General features: G+C 38.6%; 1 protein-coding gene and 1 long non-coding RNA gene across 3 annotated transcripts; one reads left to right on the top strand and one right to left on the bottom strand.

Moving 5' to 3' along the window:
* Nucleotides 1-517: 517 nt before the first annotated feature.
* Nucleotides 518-2,194, bottom strand: LOC107657621 (uncharacterized). The gene is made up of 3 exons (XR_001630703.1): nucleotides 1,866-2,194; nucleotides 1,307-1,343; nucleotides 518-1,171 (listed from the first exon to the last, which is right to left on the bottom strand). It is a non-coding gene; the product is annotated as an uncharacterized LOC107657621 (long non-coding RNA).
* A 201-nt stretch (nucleotides 2,195-2,395) lies between these two features.
* LOC107657690 (ataxin-1-like) lies at nucleotides 2,396-14,490 on the top strand. 2 transcript variants are annotated; one of them, XM_016445883.1, is made up of 4 exons: nucleotides 2,396-2,568; nucleotides 3,143-3,201; nucleotides 9,913-12,001; nucleotides 12,114-14,490. In XM_016445883.1, the coding sequence occupies exons 3-4, from the start codon at nucleotides 10,121-10,123 to the stop codon at nucleotides 12,702-12,704; spliced, it is 2,472 nt and encodes an 823-aa protein (XP_016301369.1). In that variant the 5' UTR covers nucleotides 2,396-2,568; nucleotides 3,143-3,201; nucleotides 9,913-10,120; the 3' UTR covers nucleotides 12,705-14,490. The 2 variants fall into 2 exon arrangements, with proteins under 2 accessions (XP_016301369.1, XP_016301370.1); XM_016445884.1 differs by lacking the exons at nucleotides 2,396-2,568; nucleotides 3,143-3,201 and adding an exon at nucleotides 5,699-6,004.
* The last annotated feature ends 1,037 nt before the right edge of the window (nucleotides 14,491-15,527 follow it).

Below are 15,527 nucleotides of genomic sequence, written 5' to 3'. Positions count from 1 at the left end.
AAAGTACAAAGTGTATTAAAGTACAAAGGCTTCATTTGGAATGCATTGTAGCAGTTTTTTGCCACACTCATAAGTTAATCTGGCCCGTCTTGTTTTGGCATCTCATGATTTGGTTGCCATGCCATATCTCATTTCAATGCGTTTTATTTTTGCACTGAAATGAAGATAATATGAGTGAATTTAGTTTTAAAAAGCATATTTATTATAATATAGTTGGATACTGTATATGCAACATTTGCTTTCTGCCCACAGCCATCAATCAAGTTTGACCCTTCATTGTAAAAAGTTTGGGCACCTCTGGAAATAATGTTGCAACACTGGAAAAGGAAAGTGGCAGGAGTAAACCACCTGTTTATCTCAGTGTTTTCATCAAGAGATAAATTAGGAAGAAACCTAATTCAAAATCATATTTGCTAGATCTTAAGATACAGTATATAAGAGCAGGAATAATTTTCATTCCAGAGAATGTTTTTTTATAGTGATTCCAAACATCATTCATAATGCATTGCACTGTGAAACATTATTAGACATATTCCTAACAGATTTTAAAAGTGAAATACAACTTATCTAGAAATGTACAAATGGTAGCATTTATCTTTTACTTGTTATTCATCAAGCAAAAGCAAGGAGGAAATCCATTTTCACATGGTTTGCTCTGATTCTCCATTTCATATTTCTGTGGGTTAACCATTTTCCAGTACTTCTGTGGTGAAGCAGTGACAGTGATTAGAGATGGAAGATCTAGTAATGGCTTTATAATAGCTTGGTTTTTATAATTGCTGTTTGTGTGTTTTCTTATGTGTCCTCTCTCTGTTAGGCTGCCAAAACCACTATTGAGGCTGTAGTGCCCCTCCTTTGTGCTTAGTATTAAGCCTTTTGAGTGTCTGATACAGAGAATGTTATTGCATTCCTTACTGGAAGCCTCAGATATAGTGACCATGCAATCTAGCGTTTTACTTTTATTAAGCATTCAGCACTTTTGACCAGTGAAAGTTGCCTACTCAACCCCTTGGCAATAGTTAAAGAAATCAAAGATGATGTTCTTCATGTCTGTGCTTGTAAAGTGGTTGAGCTGCTCCTTCAACCATTCTTGTCCTCGCTCCTCAAGTTGTATTCTCAGCAGAAGTGTGTAGGCCAGAGCTATTTTGGCTTAATTCTTGAAATACTGGCTCTGAAAGACATGGAAAAACATTTTACTTTCAGAAAGATTTGGCTGTCTGTTATTGTGGTTCTGTTTAAGAAGTCAATGAAGTACTTGCAAACAATAGTTCATCCAAAAATGAACGTTCTGTCATTATTTACTCACCCTCATGTCGTTCCTAACTTGTATCACATTCTTTCTTCTGTGGAACACAAAAGAAAATATTTTGAAAGTAACTGGGGTCCAGTTTAAGATAGTACTAAAAATAGCTCTGTGATTGTATGAGTTCTTTGCAATTAAACAGACTTTGTGATTCAGCTTATATGTTTTGCAATCAATTGGGCCTTGCAAACAAACAATGGACATATTGTCTGTTAATCATCTAAATATGACAACTATTTATTCCACTAACTATTACAACTAACTATTTACCTTATAGAGTTCAATTTCATCTATTGTCAAATGTCCTTTGATTTAAAGGTGAAACAGTAATTTTGTTTTTAATTTCTTGCTACACACAGAAAATAGTGTTAAAAGGTATAAAACTGATTAAAAAAAAAATTGTTCACATGCATACATAGTTACACACTGAAATAACGCATGACTCAGAGAAAAATTCTCAAGGTGGAAGCCTTGAGACACATGTAGACCCTGTCCTTGTTACCTTGGTAACACAGGTCCTTGCATAATCTTCCCACATGCTCAGAGACTGTATAGTACTTACTAAATCAAGGGGCCTTCCAGTTCGAAGTGCGTACAGATCACTCAAATGACACCAAACTGGATGCCTTCTGTTAGAAAAGTCCCTTTAAAGGGAAGTCGATTCACTCGGCGGCCATATGAGCATTCTACAAAAATAGCTCCTGTCAACTTGAATGGGGAGGGACTGAAATCTCTAAAACTGTTTGTGAAGATTGCATTTTAACAACATATTTCATAACAATGGTATCATAAATTATGCTTGTTTTGCAAAAATTTTAACAAAAAAGCTGCATTTTCAAGCTAATCTGAGTGAATTAGCCAACACTAAACATCTGGTAAAGGTTTATTAAAGGGTTATTTTAACTGTAATGTTGGACTTAAGTTTGTATGTGCTATACTACTGTCACGGAGTCACCAGCCACGCCAGATCCTGCAGCTCCACCCATTCGTTCACAATCACCAGAATTCTGATTCACCGCACCTGCCTACACTCATCAAGTCACACTTTATAATCCCTCACAGCGCACCACACCATTGTCTGGTCTTGTTGTTACCCTACACAACATACCTGACTACCTACCTGCACTATTCATCTACTTCCGTCCATTCATCTGTCTTCATCATCATCATCATCATCATCATCATCATCATCCTGTTGATGATCTGTCTTCATCATCATCATCCACTCTTACCTGCTTGCCAATACTCACCCATATCTCAGCTAAGTCTGCTTTGTCCATCAGTTTGTCTCGTTTATTCATGTCAATAAACACCTCATCTGTGTCAGTTCCTGTCCTGTGTCCTTCTGTTTGCTGACAATTGTGCATTTGCAATTCGTATTTTATAAATATCTTCACTTTTATATTGTTTCTGTTGCACATGAGACATTAAACTCATCTCATAAATAACTTCACAGGCTTCAAACTAGAAATATATAAAATCATTTAAAAGTTCTTAAATCTATCTCACAAATGCTTCCAAACAAGAAAACACCTGGATCTCTTTCCTTGTTATACGTGAATGCCATAATCTTAGCATAATTAACATTTTCTAAATATTGCAGCCCTAAATTCTGTTAAGTTGGTTCTCTACATATCTTATGTTATATGCTTGTGTCCACTGCAAAGTCCATAAATCAGCATGAGTTCTGGTCTTGTGTTCCCCCTTGTACATGTTAGGACATGCCTCACTATCGCTAAGTCGTTTCAGCAAAGTTCAGTGTGAGGAGTGAACAGGTGTCAGTACTTACAGCCAACAAAACAGTGATTATGAAATTTTGTGATTAAATATTTCCTCCAGGAGTTTGCAAAAGTGATTGGACGTCTGTGAGAAGAAAGTGGACCTGATCATGGACAATGGTGAGTGCATTCCTGTCATAAATAGATAATTGCTCCTGAGAAGTTCCTGATGGTTTTACACTGGTGACTTTGAGTTGAGTTGAATGTATATCTCTGTGAACGCACCTAACTTTTCTTTAATTATTTAGGTTTGTCTAATCTGAGTTATATTAGAGTGAGAGCTAAACTAGAAAAAGAAGAAAGCAGAAACTAAGACTGGCAGCCAAGATAGAGCACCTCATAGCTCAAAGACTCTCTCTGCAGGGCTTTGTAGGGTTTAGACCGGGGTCACCAAACTTGGTCCTGGAGGGCCGGTGTCCTGCAGAGTTTAACCTGCCTGGAACACACAACACACCTGCCTGGAAGTTTCCGGTATACCTAGTAAGACCCTGATTAGCAGGTTCAGGTGTGTTTGATTAGGGATGGAGTTGAACTCTGCAGGACACCGGCCCTCCAGGACTGAGTCTAGTGACCCCTGGTTTAGACACTGACCCATCCAGAGTGAAAACAGTACAGGTATTCTCTGAGTCTGACTAACAGTCTCTGCCAAAGCTGCCTGACACTTGCTGCCTCTGACAGAGATAATAATAATGGGTAGAATTCTCTCTATTTAGCATGAAAGTCATTATTTGTGTAACTATATAAATTAATATTAAATAATATACAATTTGAATTACAGATTTCTTTTCAAAATCTTGGAGTTTGTAAAATACTGTAGTCTTCAGTGTCACGTGATCCTTTAGAAATAATTTTTATATGGTGATTTGGTGCTGAAGAATCATTTACTATTATTATCAATATGTTTTGTGGAAACTGATGTTATTTTAAATAATTTTTTGATTAATGTTCAAAAGAATAGCATTTATTTAAAATTATAATTTTTTTGTAACTTTATAAATGTCTTTACTGTCTTCCTTTTTGATCAATTTAACGTGTCCTTGCTGAATAAAAGTATAGTAATTTATTTTAAGAAATCTTTTACAGTAGTACAAATTACCTATGTTACTATGGCAATTAAATTTTACATGCATCTGTTTTAAACTTTTATATTATTTATTAGTTTGTTTAAGATTCTAAGCCTTTATGCTAGAGACACCAAAAAGATTGGATTCCTCATTATGTCAAAAACAAGAAGACGACACACTGAGACACGTCCATGTGTGGGTGAATGATTGGCCATGAGAAGTCTATGGTTAGTGAGTTTTCCAAAGACGACCTTTTTGCTTTCATATGCTATATGGTGGCTTTGTATCTGTCTGTGGCTTGGCAAACACACCCAGTGCAGTGCTGGGATCTGCTCAGAGAGAGTAAAGCAGGCCAGGCTAATATTAGAGGTTATATATTGCTGATAGCTTTTTTTATGTTCCCAGCATTTCTCCTTGTTGACGGCACATTTTTTTGAACATAGGGTGTTTTCAGATCTTCTCAAGGTTGTGAGCAAAGATAACACTTTTGTATGCAAGCGTGTGTGATGGAGCGAGTGACTGCATGCCCCCCCCCCTATTTCTTTTCATAGCTATCTATTTTTCTTGACATTTCTGGAATCACACAATTGTGGTTAATTAATAAATCAGCACTCAAAGTTTATATTAATAAAAAGTTTGAAATCAAGCAGCTTTGTCATAATTACAGTAGAAATACCAATTCCCATATATTGGGAAACCTTTGAATATTTTGTTGGTCAAGTCGAAAAAGCTGTGGAAAAAAAAAAAAAAGTTTTCTCAATCGTCAGTAATTGGTTTCCAAAGAAATAACCAAAGGGTATTTATATTATATTATAAAATTCTGGGTTTATTCCAGGGCAGGCTTATACAGCTCCATGCAAATATGCTTACTCTCATCACACATAATGGTGGCGAGGCACTAAATTTGTTTTCCACAGAGAGAAACTAATTAGTTGTAGAAAGAAAGTGAGAAAATGCATAGAAACCATCACAAATACGTTATTAGGAATTTAATGGTGCTTGTGTTTCTCGCGAATGTACAGTGGTCTATGTGAGGCTATGTGTTTCTTCTAGTGTGCTCGGTTCCTCGCTCACAATTTTTCCTCCTCCCTCTCTTTCCCTCTCCCTGTCCCTCCCTCTCTCTCAATCTGTGTGTGCGTACACTCTTAAAAATAAAGGTGCTTCACGATGCCATAGAAGAACCTTTTTGTCTAAATGGTTCCATAAAGAACCTTTAACATCTGAAGAACCTTTCTGTTTCCCAAAAGGTTCTTTGTGGCGAAATAAGGTTCTTCAGATTACAAAAACTCAAGAAAGAGACGGTTCTTTAAAGAACCTTTGACTGAATGGTTCTTTGTGGAACCAAAAATGGTTCTTCTATGGCATCGCTTGAAGAACCTTTTGAAGCACCTTTATTTTTAAGAGTGTAGTCTGGGCGCCCTGCCAAGTAGAGTGTGTTTTTTGAATGAATACCTGATGAGGCTGATGAGGCTGCTGAGGCTGACTGGGGGAGGAGGAGCTGTGTTCTCTAGAGCTCTGTGTGTGTATGTGTGAAGAGCAGAAGAGAGAGAGAGAGAGAGAGAGAGAGAGCTGGCAGTCTGTTTGCCTTGCATAACATACGCCGTAGCTCTCACACGTAGGGCTAGTAAAACAGCGCAGACGAGGGGACTTCCTTTACCCTCAGCCCTCTGAGCAATTGTCGAAGGAAGTGGAGGAAAGTGAAGGCGGGGGGAACATTGGACATGGAAGAAAACATAAATCAGAGGATTGCGCGTGTGACCTGATAGCAGAGCTAAACCTGGACAAAGGACAGCTTGCCATTGGGTAGAGTGAGTTACACTCGTAATGCAGAGTTATTAAATGCACCCCTATAAAGAAAGGTAAGACATCACCCTTAGATTAAATGTTTGCTTGGTTTTGATTCATACATGCTTATTGCACATACTATATTCTCGTATTCCATGAAGGGAAGGAAATATGTGCATGTATTTGAGAAATCCATTTATTATTATAACTAATAATAACCAATAGGCTTTGCAGAAATAGTTGCAATTCTGTGCAAATGTTTCGATGTCATTCTTTATGCTGTGCTCTTTTGCTTATAGGGGAGAGAGAGAGAGAGCAGAGAAACAGGCTTTAGTCATTGTAAAGGCAGCAACATGTTTGGATTCATGTCTAGCTTAGGACTCTCTAGACTGCCTTTTAAAGGGACAGGCACCCATATAAAAGGCAGTTAAGTGCAGAGAGGAGCTGCTTACAGGCGCTAAATGGAAATGAGTGAAAATCCTTTGAGTATATAGGTGTGTTTTGTGAGGAAAGACGTTAATATGAGCATTTAATTTCAGAGCAGTTATATTTGTATGCACAATCATTGGCAATGGTCCAGTCATCTCTGAGATGACATCATTGAAAAAGGTGTCACAGCACCCTGCTAGTAATACGTTCCTGGGGATTTTGCATTAACACACTGTTCACAGAATTAACTTTGTGTTACATACAGTACATAGCAATAATTATGTGACGTTATTTTTGTTTGTGTGGCAGATAAATTAGGAAATGAGAGTATTTTAATTCAGAAGTCTTTGTTTTTGTGCCAGTTACTCAGACATGTTACATTAGTATTGTTTTTATTAGTGTGTTAATGTCTTTGTGTGGGTTTATAGGTATGAATATGATGCATTGATGACATTTGAACTGCGGAGGGCCTGCAGAGCATGAGATCTACTGTTAAAGAACTAGAAGGATACTGCAAGTTGTTAATATTTCTGGCTCTTTGGCGCAACCACACTGTGAGCGTGTGTGCGAACGTGTGTGTGTGTGTGTGTGTGTGTGTGTGTGTCTACAACAGAAATCACCTACAATGATTTATTTAATAAAGTAAACAATGCCTTGAAGCTGTAAAAGAATGGTTTCTGAAGGTTAAATATAGGGTTAAGCTTAATTTAACAACAATAGTAGTCGATGGAAAGACTTATTGAGGTTCTTTCGATAGAAAATCCATCTGTTGTTGACATGAACTACAGCTTTGTGGCACTGAATCAGTCACAAGAAGTAAGAGAACAGTCATGAAGCATCACTTTTATGTCTTATGTGGCTGTATTGCCTTGCAGGCTTAGGTTGAGTTAGCTATTTTGATTTGTTGGTGTATTTCAGTAGTGCTTATTGAAACCCCCTGGAAATAGACAGGCAAATAGTGAGAAATAGCGAATATGCACATACAGACGCACACAAATAATGTGTGAAATTTAGGTATTCTTGAAACTTTCTCACAAACATTCCCTCCCAAGTTCTCCTCTAAGCTGTTACACTTTTTTTTACCATAAGGAACCAGCAAGCTTCTGCATTCAAGTATTTCAAAGGCAGAAGTACATCTTAGAAACACAAAACCCATGCAAATATTACATTCAGAAGTCTCAGTGGAGGATTAAGCTTCATTTCCACTGATTTAGTCTCTCATTAAAGCATTTTCATAGTCTCTCTGGTTTTTAGGTTAATGGTAAACAATTTGGTCTACCTGTATTGTGAAATGTTGTTTTTCATCCAGTTTTAGAATCTGATGATGTGTCACAAAAATGTTTGTTATGGACCCCTGTAAATGCATGAAATGATACATGGGAATGCAGTTATATCTATATGTAATGTTTTAATATACTTTTATGCTATGTGCGTTGAAAGCTGTGTAAGACCGTGATCTATGTGATCACTACAGTTCTATTGTTCTTTGATACATGAGCACTCTGCACCAAATCACATATGCATAAGCGCGTATCAGTCCAATGGATATGCTGATGTGTACGTGTGTGTATTGTGCTCTTGTGTACAATAGACTGAAGCATTTAATGGCTGTGTGTGGTGTAAGCTGTAGCAGGGGAAAGTAGGGCAGTGATTGGTGCAGATCTACTGTGGTGAAGGGATCTCTCCCTTCTATTCCCCCTCCTTCACTCTCTCTTGCTCTCTCTCTTTCTTTCTTCTCCACTGTTACACTCTAACTCAATAACTATGTTCGCTTGCAGGCAGAGCTCACTGTGGGTCAGGAGAGCCAGTGTTCTCTCTTTCTCTTCATCTTTTTCCTGTCCACACACTCTTTCTGCATATTAAGTTTTCATCCTGTGCTCTCTTTATCCTCACTGATGTATGTAGATGGACTGTATGAATATGCAAACATCATTAGTCCTTAAAGGGGTCATATGACGTTGCTAAAAAAGAACATTATTTTGTGTATTTGGTGTAATGAAATGTGTTTATGCGGTTTAAAACACATTATTTTCCACATACTGTACATTATTGTTTCTCTATACCCTGCCTTTCTGAAACGTGTCGATTTTTACAAAGCTCATCGTTCTGAAAAGCAAGGTGTGCTCTGATTGGCCAGCTATCTAGTGCGTTGTGATTGGCCGAATACCTCAAGCGTGTGACAGAAATGTTACGCCCCTTACCATACTGTGATGCCGTGTCCCGGCGCGACAAAACAAAACCAATAAAACCCATTATAAACGAGGCATTTGTTGCATCCAGTGGGGACATAATTACTGATTATGACTTATACTGTCTTTTTACACGTTGCGTTGCATCGCGCTGCGTAAACATAAAACCATGTCTGCATTTGTGATCGGAGAAACGACAAACAACAAGCACTACTCTACACTGCTCAAAACTCGCGTTTGAATCGTCAGTGGCAAATCCTTTAAATATGGAAAAGTACTTACAGGCTATGAGTCAGCATTATTAGTCAGCATCACAGACTGTATAGGGTCAGCCTTTGCAACTTTAGGGGTCTTATCTATTCACGAACAGCTTGTAACACTCCAAAGAGAAAGGAAAACTTGAAATCGCATCATATGACCCCTTTAAAGCATGAGGCCGATTTAGATTTACATTTGATTATGGAGACGTGTTCATTGTAGCCCCTTAGAGATCCATCACTTATCACTTGAATAAAACCGTGAGCATCATTCATAAATGCATTAACATTTATACATGGTCTCACTCACTAAACATAGCTTTTTTCACTAAACTGTGGTTTACGCTAATAATTGGAAAGGAAAAGGAAGTCAAAGTGTTCAGTAGAAAAGGTGAAGGTTTGATTTGGTTAGCAATAGCATGAGGTAATTGTCCCCTTCCTTTAGCATAGTAAATATAAATTTCCAGTTTCTAAACAAAATCAATTATATTCCATTTCAAATGTGACCCTGGACCACAAACCAGTCATAAGGGTCATTTTTTTTAAATTGAGATTTATAAATCATCAGAAAGCTGAATAAATAAGCTTTCCATTGATGTATGGTTTGTTAGGACAGGACAATATTTGGCCGAGATACAACTATTTGAAAATCTGGAATCCGAGGGTGCAAAAAAAATCAAAACACTGATAAAATTGCATTTAAACCAAATGAAGTTCTTAGCAATGCATATTACTAATCAAAAATTAAGTTTTGATATATTTACGGTAGGAAATTTACAAAATATCTTCATGGAACATGATCTTTACTTAATATCCTAATAATTTTTGGCATAAAAGAAAAATTGATCATTTTGACCCATACAATGTTTTTTTTGGCTATTGCTAAAAATATACCCAAGCGACTTAAGACTGGTTTTGTGGTCCAGTGTCACAAATTATTTCTTTACTTGGCCCTCATAACTGAAAGGATGTTACTGTAAGATCAAAAATCACATAATATGCTACTTTTAGGCAGATAGGTTTGAGCTAGTTTCATAGAATCAAAGGCAGTGCAAAAAGGATGCACTTTCTCAATGTTTGTTTTTGTTTTCTGTCTGTCTGATGAAGGTACGGACCAATAGCCATCAGTGAGAAATGATTCCACATGAAGCACATGGATCCTTTCATGACAAGAGTCCTGACAATGGACAAGACTATAGTAAAAGTGGAGCAAAGTAATAGAACAATGAATATCTTAACAACTGAGTTCTACTTTGCACTTTAAAATATCCTGATCAAGACAAGTGGGTTAAAATTCGGGAAAAGCTCCAAGACCATGAAGTCTAACCAGGAGCGTTGTAATGAGTGCCTTCCGCCAAAAAAGCGGGAGATTTTAGCTCTGGAAGAGAAGCAGGTGCTGGTGTCAGCTGCTGTTAGTGACAGCCAGAGTGGAGAGAATTTGGCTTGGCTTGCCAGCGTTGCTACAATGGCTAGCATGGCCCACATCCCCAACAATGCAGGCCCATCACAGAGCAACAGTGCTGAGCCTGACAGCCCCCCACCATCAAATAAGGCTCTCACTGTGGTGACGGAATATCCTCCAACTACTACATCTGCTGGCTTTTCATTCTCTTCCAATAGCTCCACATACAGGGAAATTTTCTCTGGGCCTACCGTGCTAACATCCAATCCTGCGGTTCTCACCACAAGCCTTCCTCAAACTATAGGCTCCGTCCAATACACACAATTTCCCCCCAATCTCCAGCTCATAGGGCCCTATACAAGTTATATCTCTTCACAGATTGTGCCGTCCACGACTAGTCCAACACAGCCACGGAGGACACCACAAGAGGTCTTGGCCACAACAGCTGTAATTTCCCAAGCATCCAGCATTGATTCACAGAATCATCATGTGATTTCTTCTATACCAAATGTTTCCCACAGTCAATGCATCCAGGTAGAGAGTGCGCCTTTGGGTTTGACCGTTTCCTCCCCTTCTGCCCAACTGCCCATTCAAATCCATCCACATTCAGTCCTTGCCCCTCATGCCCTGGCCCTTACCCCCTCTCAAGTGGTTCTACACTACACAGATGGCTTCATTGCAAAGCAACCGGACTCCTATCACAGAGAGCTGCAGAATGGTACACTAGGAGAGATTGCAGTGGTCAAGCACAGTACTGCCAAAATAATTTCTAGCCAGTCAGAAGGCAACCAGAGCCACAAGCAAAACCACGACCTGGGCCTCCAGACCCAAGCTCAGGTTCTGCTCCCAGCAGACTACAGCACTCATGACAGAACAGGACTGCAGACATCGCTGATGTTGATATCCAGTAGCCACCTTGCAGCAAACAACAACTCAGAGCTCCAAAGTATCTTGGGTAAGGACCACTCATCTTTGCACCTTACTGAGAGAGGAGGGATCTGCATAGGCAAACCAATGTCCAGAGTGTCTGCCCTTACTTCCTCAGACAGCCAAGTTTCTCCTGCCTCCACAATCTCCCCGCACACACTCCTGCAGGCTCCTCACAACACTCCTCAACAAGAGCTCTCCACCAGCCTTTACTCTGCAACACAGCTCCCAATTATTGGCTACATCACCAGTGCTTCTGGTGGACCCCAGCAAGCAGTAACTGGTTATCAGAGCAACCTGCCACAGCACGTGGTGATCTCAGGCAACCCCTCCTTGCTCATTCCGGTGAGTGCCACTAACATCAATCCAACTACTGCTGAGCCAGAGGTCACCCGCTGTTCTGTAATCCCCAGTGTAGCCAATGCATCAACAGCTCTGCCTCAGACCTTTATTAATACATCCCCACCTGCAGCTGCAGCTTCAGTCCTACCCAATGGTAAAGACATCACAGTCTCTGACAGAGGTCATGCCTCCTGTGTTGTGCCAAGTCCAACCCAAATACAGCTGCCAGTTCTTTCAGCCAGTGTGGTGGGATCTCCAGTTCCTGTAACACCTCCAACATCCACAAGCCCTCACAGCTCATCACCATCAGCGGGCCTACCACCATTCTTCATGAAGGGCTCTATCATTCAGTTGGCAGACGGCGAACTAAAGCGTGTGGAGGATCTGCGGACAGAGGACTTTGTGCAAAGTGCGGAGGTGAGTGGAGAACTGAAGATTGACTCCAGCACTGTAGAGCGCATAGAGTGCAGCTGCACACCCAATGCTGTCATCATACAGTTCTCAGTGGGGGAGAACAAAGCCCAGGTGAGTCAGTTTCTTTTTAAACCAAGCTCACTTATCATATTAGCAGTAATCTTCAGTAGAGCTGAATGAACCATTTGAACGCAAACATTATTTTTGTTTTGTTCTGTTTTAGGTCTGTGTCGAGGTTCTGGTGGAATACCCTTTCTTTGTGTTTGGTCAAGGTTGGTCATCCTGCTGCCCTGACCGCACCACCCAGTTGCTAGCACTATCCTGTGCTAAACTCTCTGTGGGTGATGTTTGTATTTCTCTCACCCTTAAAAGCCTAAATTATAGCATTCAAAAGAAAGATAATTTTTCAGACTTTGTGATGAAACAAAACAATACTTTGAAACCAGCCAAAAACAATGGGCCAAGTGAGGAAAGACCAAGCCAAATGGAGGATCCTAAGAAAGGACACAAAATGACATCAGGAGTGGAAAATAGTGCAAGAACACTGGTTGAGACTTCCAACCCAAGAAATGTGTTGACCCTCTTGGAGGATGGGGGCATAAATCCTCAGACACAGGTGAATCTCCAGAACCAGGCAGAGAAAACATACACATTTAGTGCTGAGAGAGTAGCTAGCCGCAAGAGGAGATGGTCTGCACCAGAGAGGGGAGAAATGTGGAGGTCGCAAGAGGACCCTCAGATTTTACCCAAATTTTCCTTCCTCCCACATCACCTGAAGGTCAGCATTGAGGGCCGCTCCAGCACAGGATGCTGAGGATGTTCAGAACTCCATAGAGCAGTGGTGGGGAGTCAGTTTCTAACCAAGATATACATTAATTAGCCTTACTTAATTTGAGAAATCACATAATGGTGATTAACTAAATAAAGTTTCTTTTTGCTTGGTGTCCAAGAAAATGCTTTTGCTTCAATAACAAAGACTCAGAATACTTTCCCCATCACTGCCATGTACTCTAGGAGGGACAAGGAAGAGCAGATTTCTTTTTGGTACTTTGTTGCTTTCCTATCAAATTCACGGTTACTGTAATATTAGATCATTTTACACAAAAATGTCTGTGATCATTTGAGTCATGTCATATGTAATATTAATCCTTAGACTTTCTTTTAAATCAGCTGGACATGACAGTTTTGGGTTGTATGTTGCAAGGTCTGACCACTTTTTTCTCAGCTTGCTGAGCATTCAGTGTCTGTTAGTCTACTGTGTACTGAATTCATTCATAATCAGGGCTTTTACTGGATAAGGACTGTTACATGGATTGATGGAAAAAGGTTAACAGTAAGACATTTTGTCATTTGTGTGACTATGATTACGACTGATTTCTGTAAATTGTGTGAGCATGATTTTCTTAACAGAAGCATTTGCTTACATAATGTCATATGAAAGTGACAGGCTTTGCTCGAGTGACTACTTTGAATCTGACATCAAGATACAACATTGAATTTTAAATGATTTATCCTTATTTGTTAATTCAATTGCTGATAGTCTTGTAGATATGCAATACTGAGCTTTCACATACCTCATGTGTGCATTTACCAGTTAACCCACTCATATTGCCTGATTGAATCTGTGATCTCAGTTTTGAGTGAGTAAGCGTTGGAGAAATCTTCACATTGTCAGAGTGGCTATGTAGAGAAGTCTCCATTCACGTCAGAATTAGCACTTTAAAGAAAGGTTAGGGGAAGTTGAATGAATGGATGGAAACATTCCCACCTCTGTTTTGTTACTACAGCAACAGACCATTTTGAGTGCTGTTAGTCATTTTGTGCATTACTACTCATTTTACATGCAAAGCACTTCGCATTTAGTATTTTTCAATAATGATGTCTTCTTTACACTATTTTAAGTATTGTGGGTCTTAATCAGTCCAGCTGCAATAATAAATTCTTCATTAAAGACACAATATAATTACCATACAACTAAATCTACGCAGCATCCTCGTTGTTCAAAACAAGCCACGTTTCACAGGTTTCTCAGACAGAATTGGCCTTTTTGTATCGAAACTTGTTTATATAGGAAATTTAGCATCTAATAAAGTTAATAACATTTACCCAGATATGATCATTTAAATAGTAAGAATCAGTGGGTCAAAGGAGGACACTATGCTGTGTACAATCTTCTCGGTCACCGAAAATCTAAATTTCCAGTGGTCAAAAATGGATTGCTAACATTGACCTAAGACATTCTGAATGGACTATACTTCAGTCTCTCACAAAATAATATATAGCTACTGCTCAGACTAAGGTATGTCATCCACTGTGGGTCTCTTTTAAAATGTTGATTTCTCCACACTTAGCAGTATGCTGTTAATAGCCTAAACATGTCATGGTCAGACTTTTAACTTCTCTGCATAGAAAAAAACAAAACAAAATTAATGTTGAGACACTATTTTTAGATTTTAATATCTACATGATCTATTTTATCTGTCTTTATCTTTGCTGTGCTGGTCATGTTAAACAAATTTAAAGGAATTAATTTAGTACACTGCAATGAAAAATTACAGATAAGGTAATAATCCATAAACTTTTTTTTTTTAATGAAAAATATAATTGGTCTATTCCATAAACAAAAGCCTTATGGAACTATCTTCAGATGTATTTTGTGTGAAACAGTCACAAAATAATTCTTATCTAACTCAACTGACTGTTTAATACATATGAGTGCTGTTATAAATTCAGAAAAAAATATTTGAATACATTTAAGAATTTTGCTATTTGCACAAGTAGACGTTTTAAAGAGTAAAGCCGAGTGTATGTATGGAGTCTTATAGTTAACACGTCATATTGCCAGCTCTGTAGGTCACCTAGAAACTATACATTTTTATATGTGCGGTCATGAGCGAGAGTTTTACACTTAATTCTGTTTGTTGACTGACTTGAAAAAGGTATTGTTGTGTCTAGGGTTATATTCAGATGGAATCTCAATAGACCTCATATTGTAGAAGTAATGCTTGATTGCACATTCAGTCCAATTGGGATTTGGATTTTATGCACTTTTAAAGAGAGGGGACAATGAAAGAACTGAAAGGGATTGTTGATTAGTAGCCACACAGCTATAATATGTTTAATACAGTCTATTGTAATGGTGATATTGGTAAGGCAGTAGAAACTTCAGTGGTATGACAATAGACTAAAAACCATTACAAAAGTGTAAGTGTTTCTGGATTGTTGTTTGTTTCATATTTATCATTGTTCTCTCTCTTTTCTCTCTCTCTTTATTTTCCTGTGTAGCTATGTTCATGTAAACCTCAGTGTGTTTGTGCACTGTGTGGATAACTTCATTGAAGACAGTCAGGTTTCAACACTGGTGGCAACAAACATTATTTTATCCAGTGTGTGCTATTCTGTTTTAACCTAACAACAGCGATTTGCATCAAAAAACGTTTTTTTGTTTGTTTTTAAAAAGAAAGCTATCAACCACTTGAAGGCATAAAAGTATTATAGTGATTTATAGTTCTACTGCATTCTCAGGTTGAGAAACTGGCCTGACTGTTTCTGTTCCTGTATTACTTTTTTTGCAAAAACGCTCAAAGTTACAAAAACTGAGCTGGTGTTGTTTTAGCTCCAGTGCTATGACTCATGG

This window comes from Sinocyclocheilus anshuiensis, unplaced genomic scaffold (genome assembly GCF_001515605.1).
Source record: "Sinocyclocheilus anshuiensis isolate Anshui unplaced genomic scaffold, SAMN03320099.WGS_v1.1 scaffold43, whole genome shotgun sequence".
Lineage (NCBI taxonomy): Eukaryota > Metazoa > Chordata > Actinopteri > Cypriniformes > Cyprinidae > Sinocyclocheilus > Sinocyclocheilus anshuiensis.
This window is presented reverse-complemented; position numbering and strand designations above follow the sequence as displayed.

Coding starts and splice junctions, on each gene's coding strand:
- LOC107657690 (XM_016445883.1), top strand. CDS start 10,121: ATGAAGTCTAACCAGGAGCGTTGTAATGAGTGCCTTCCGCCAAAAAAG. Junction 12,002..12,113: donor TGGGGGAGAACAAAGCCCAG/GTGAGTCAGTTT, acceptor GTTCTGTTTTAG/GTCTGTGTCGAGGTTCTGGT.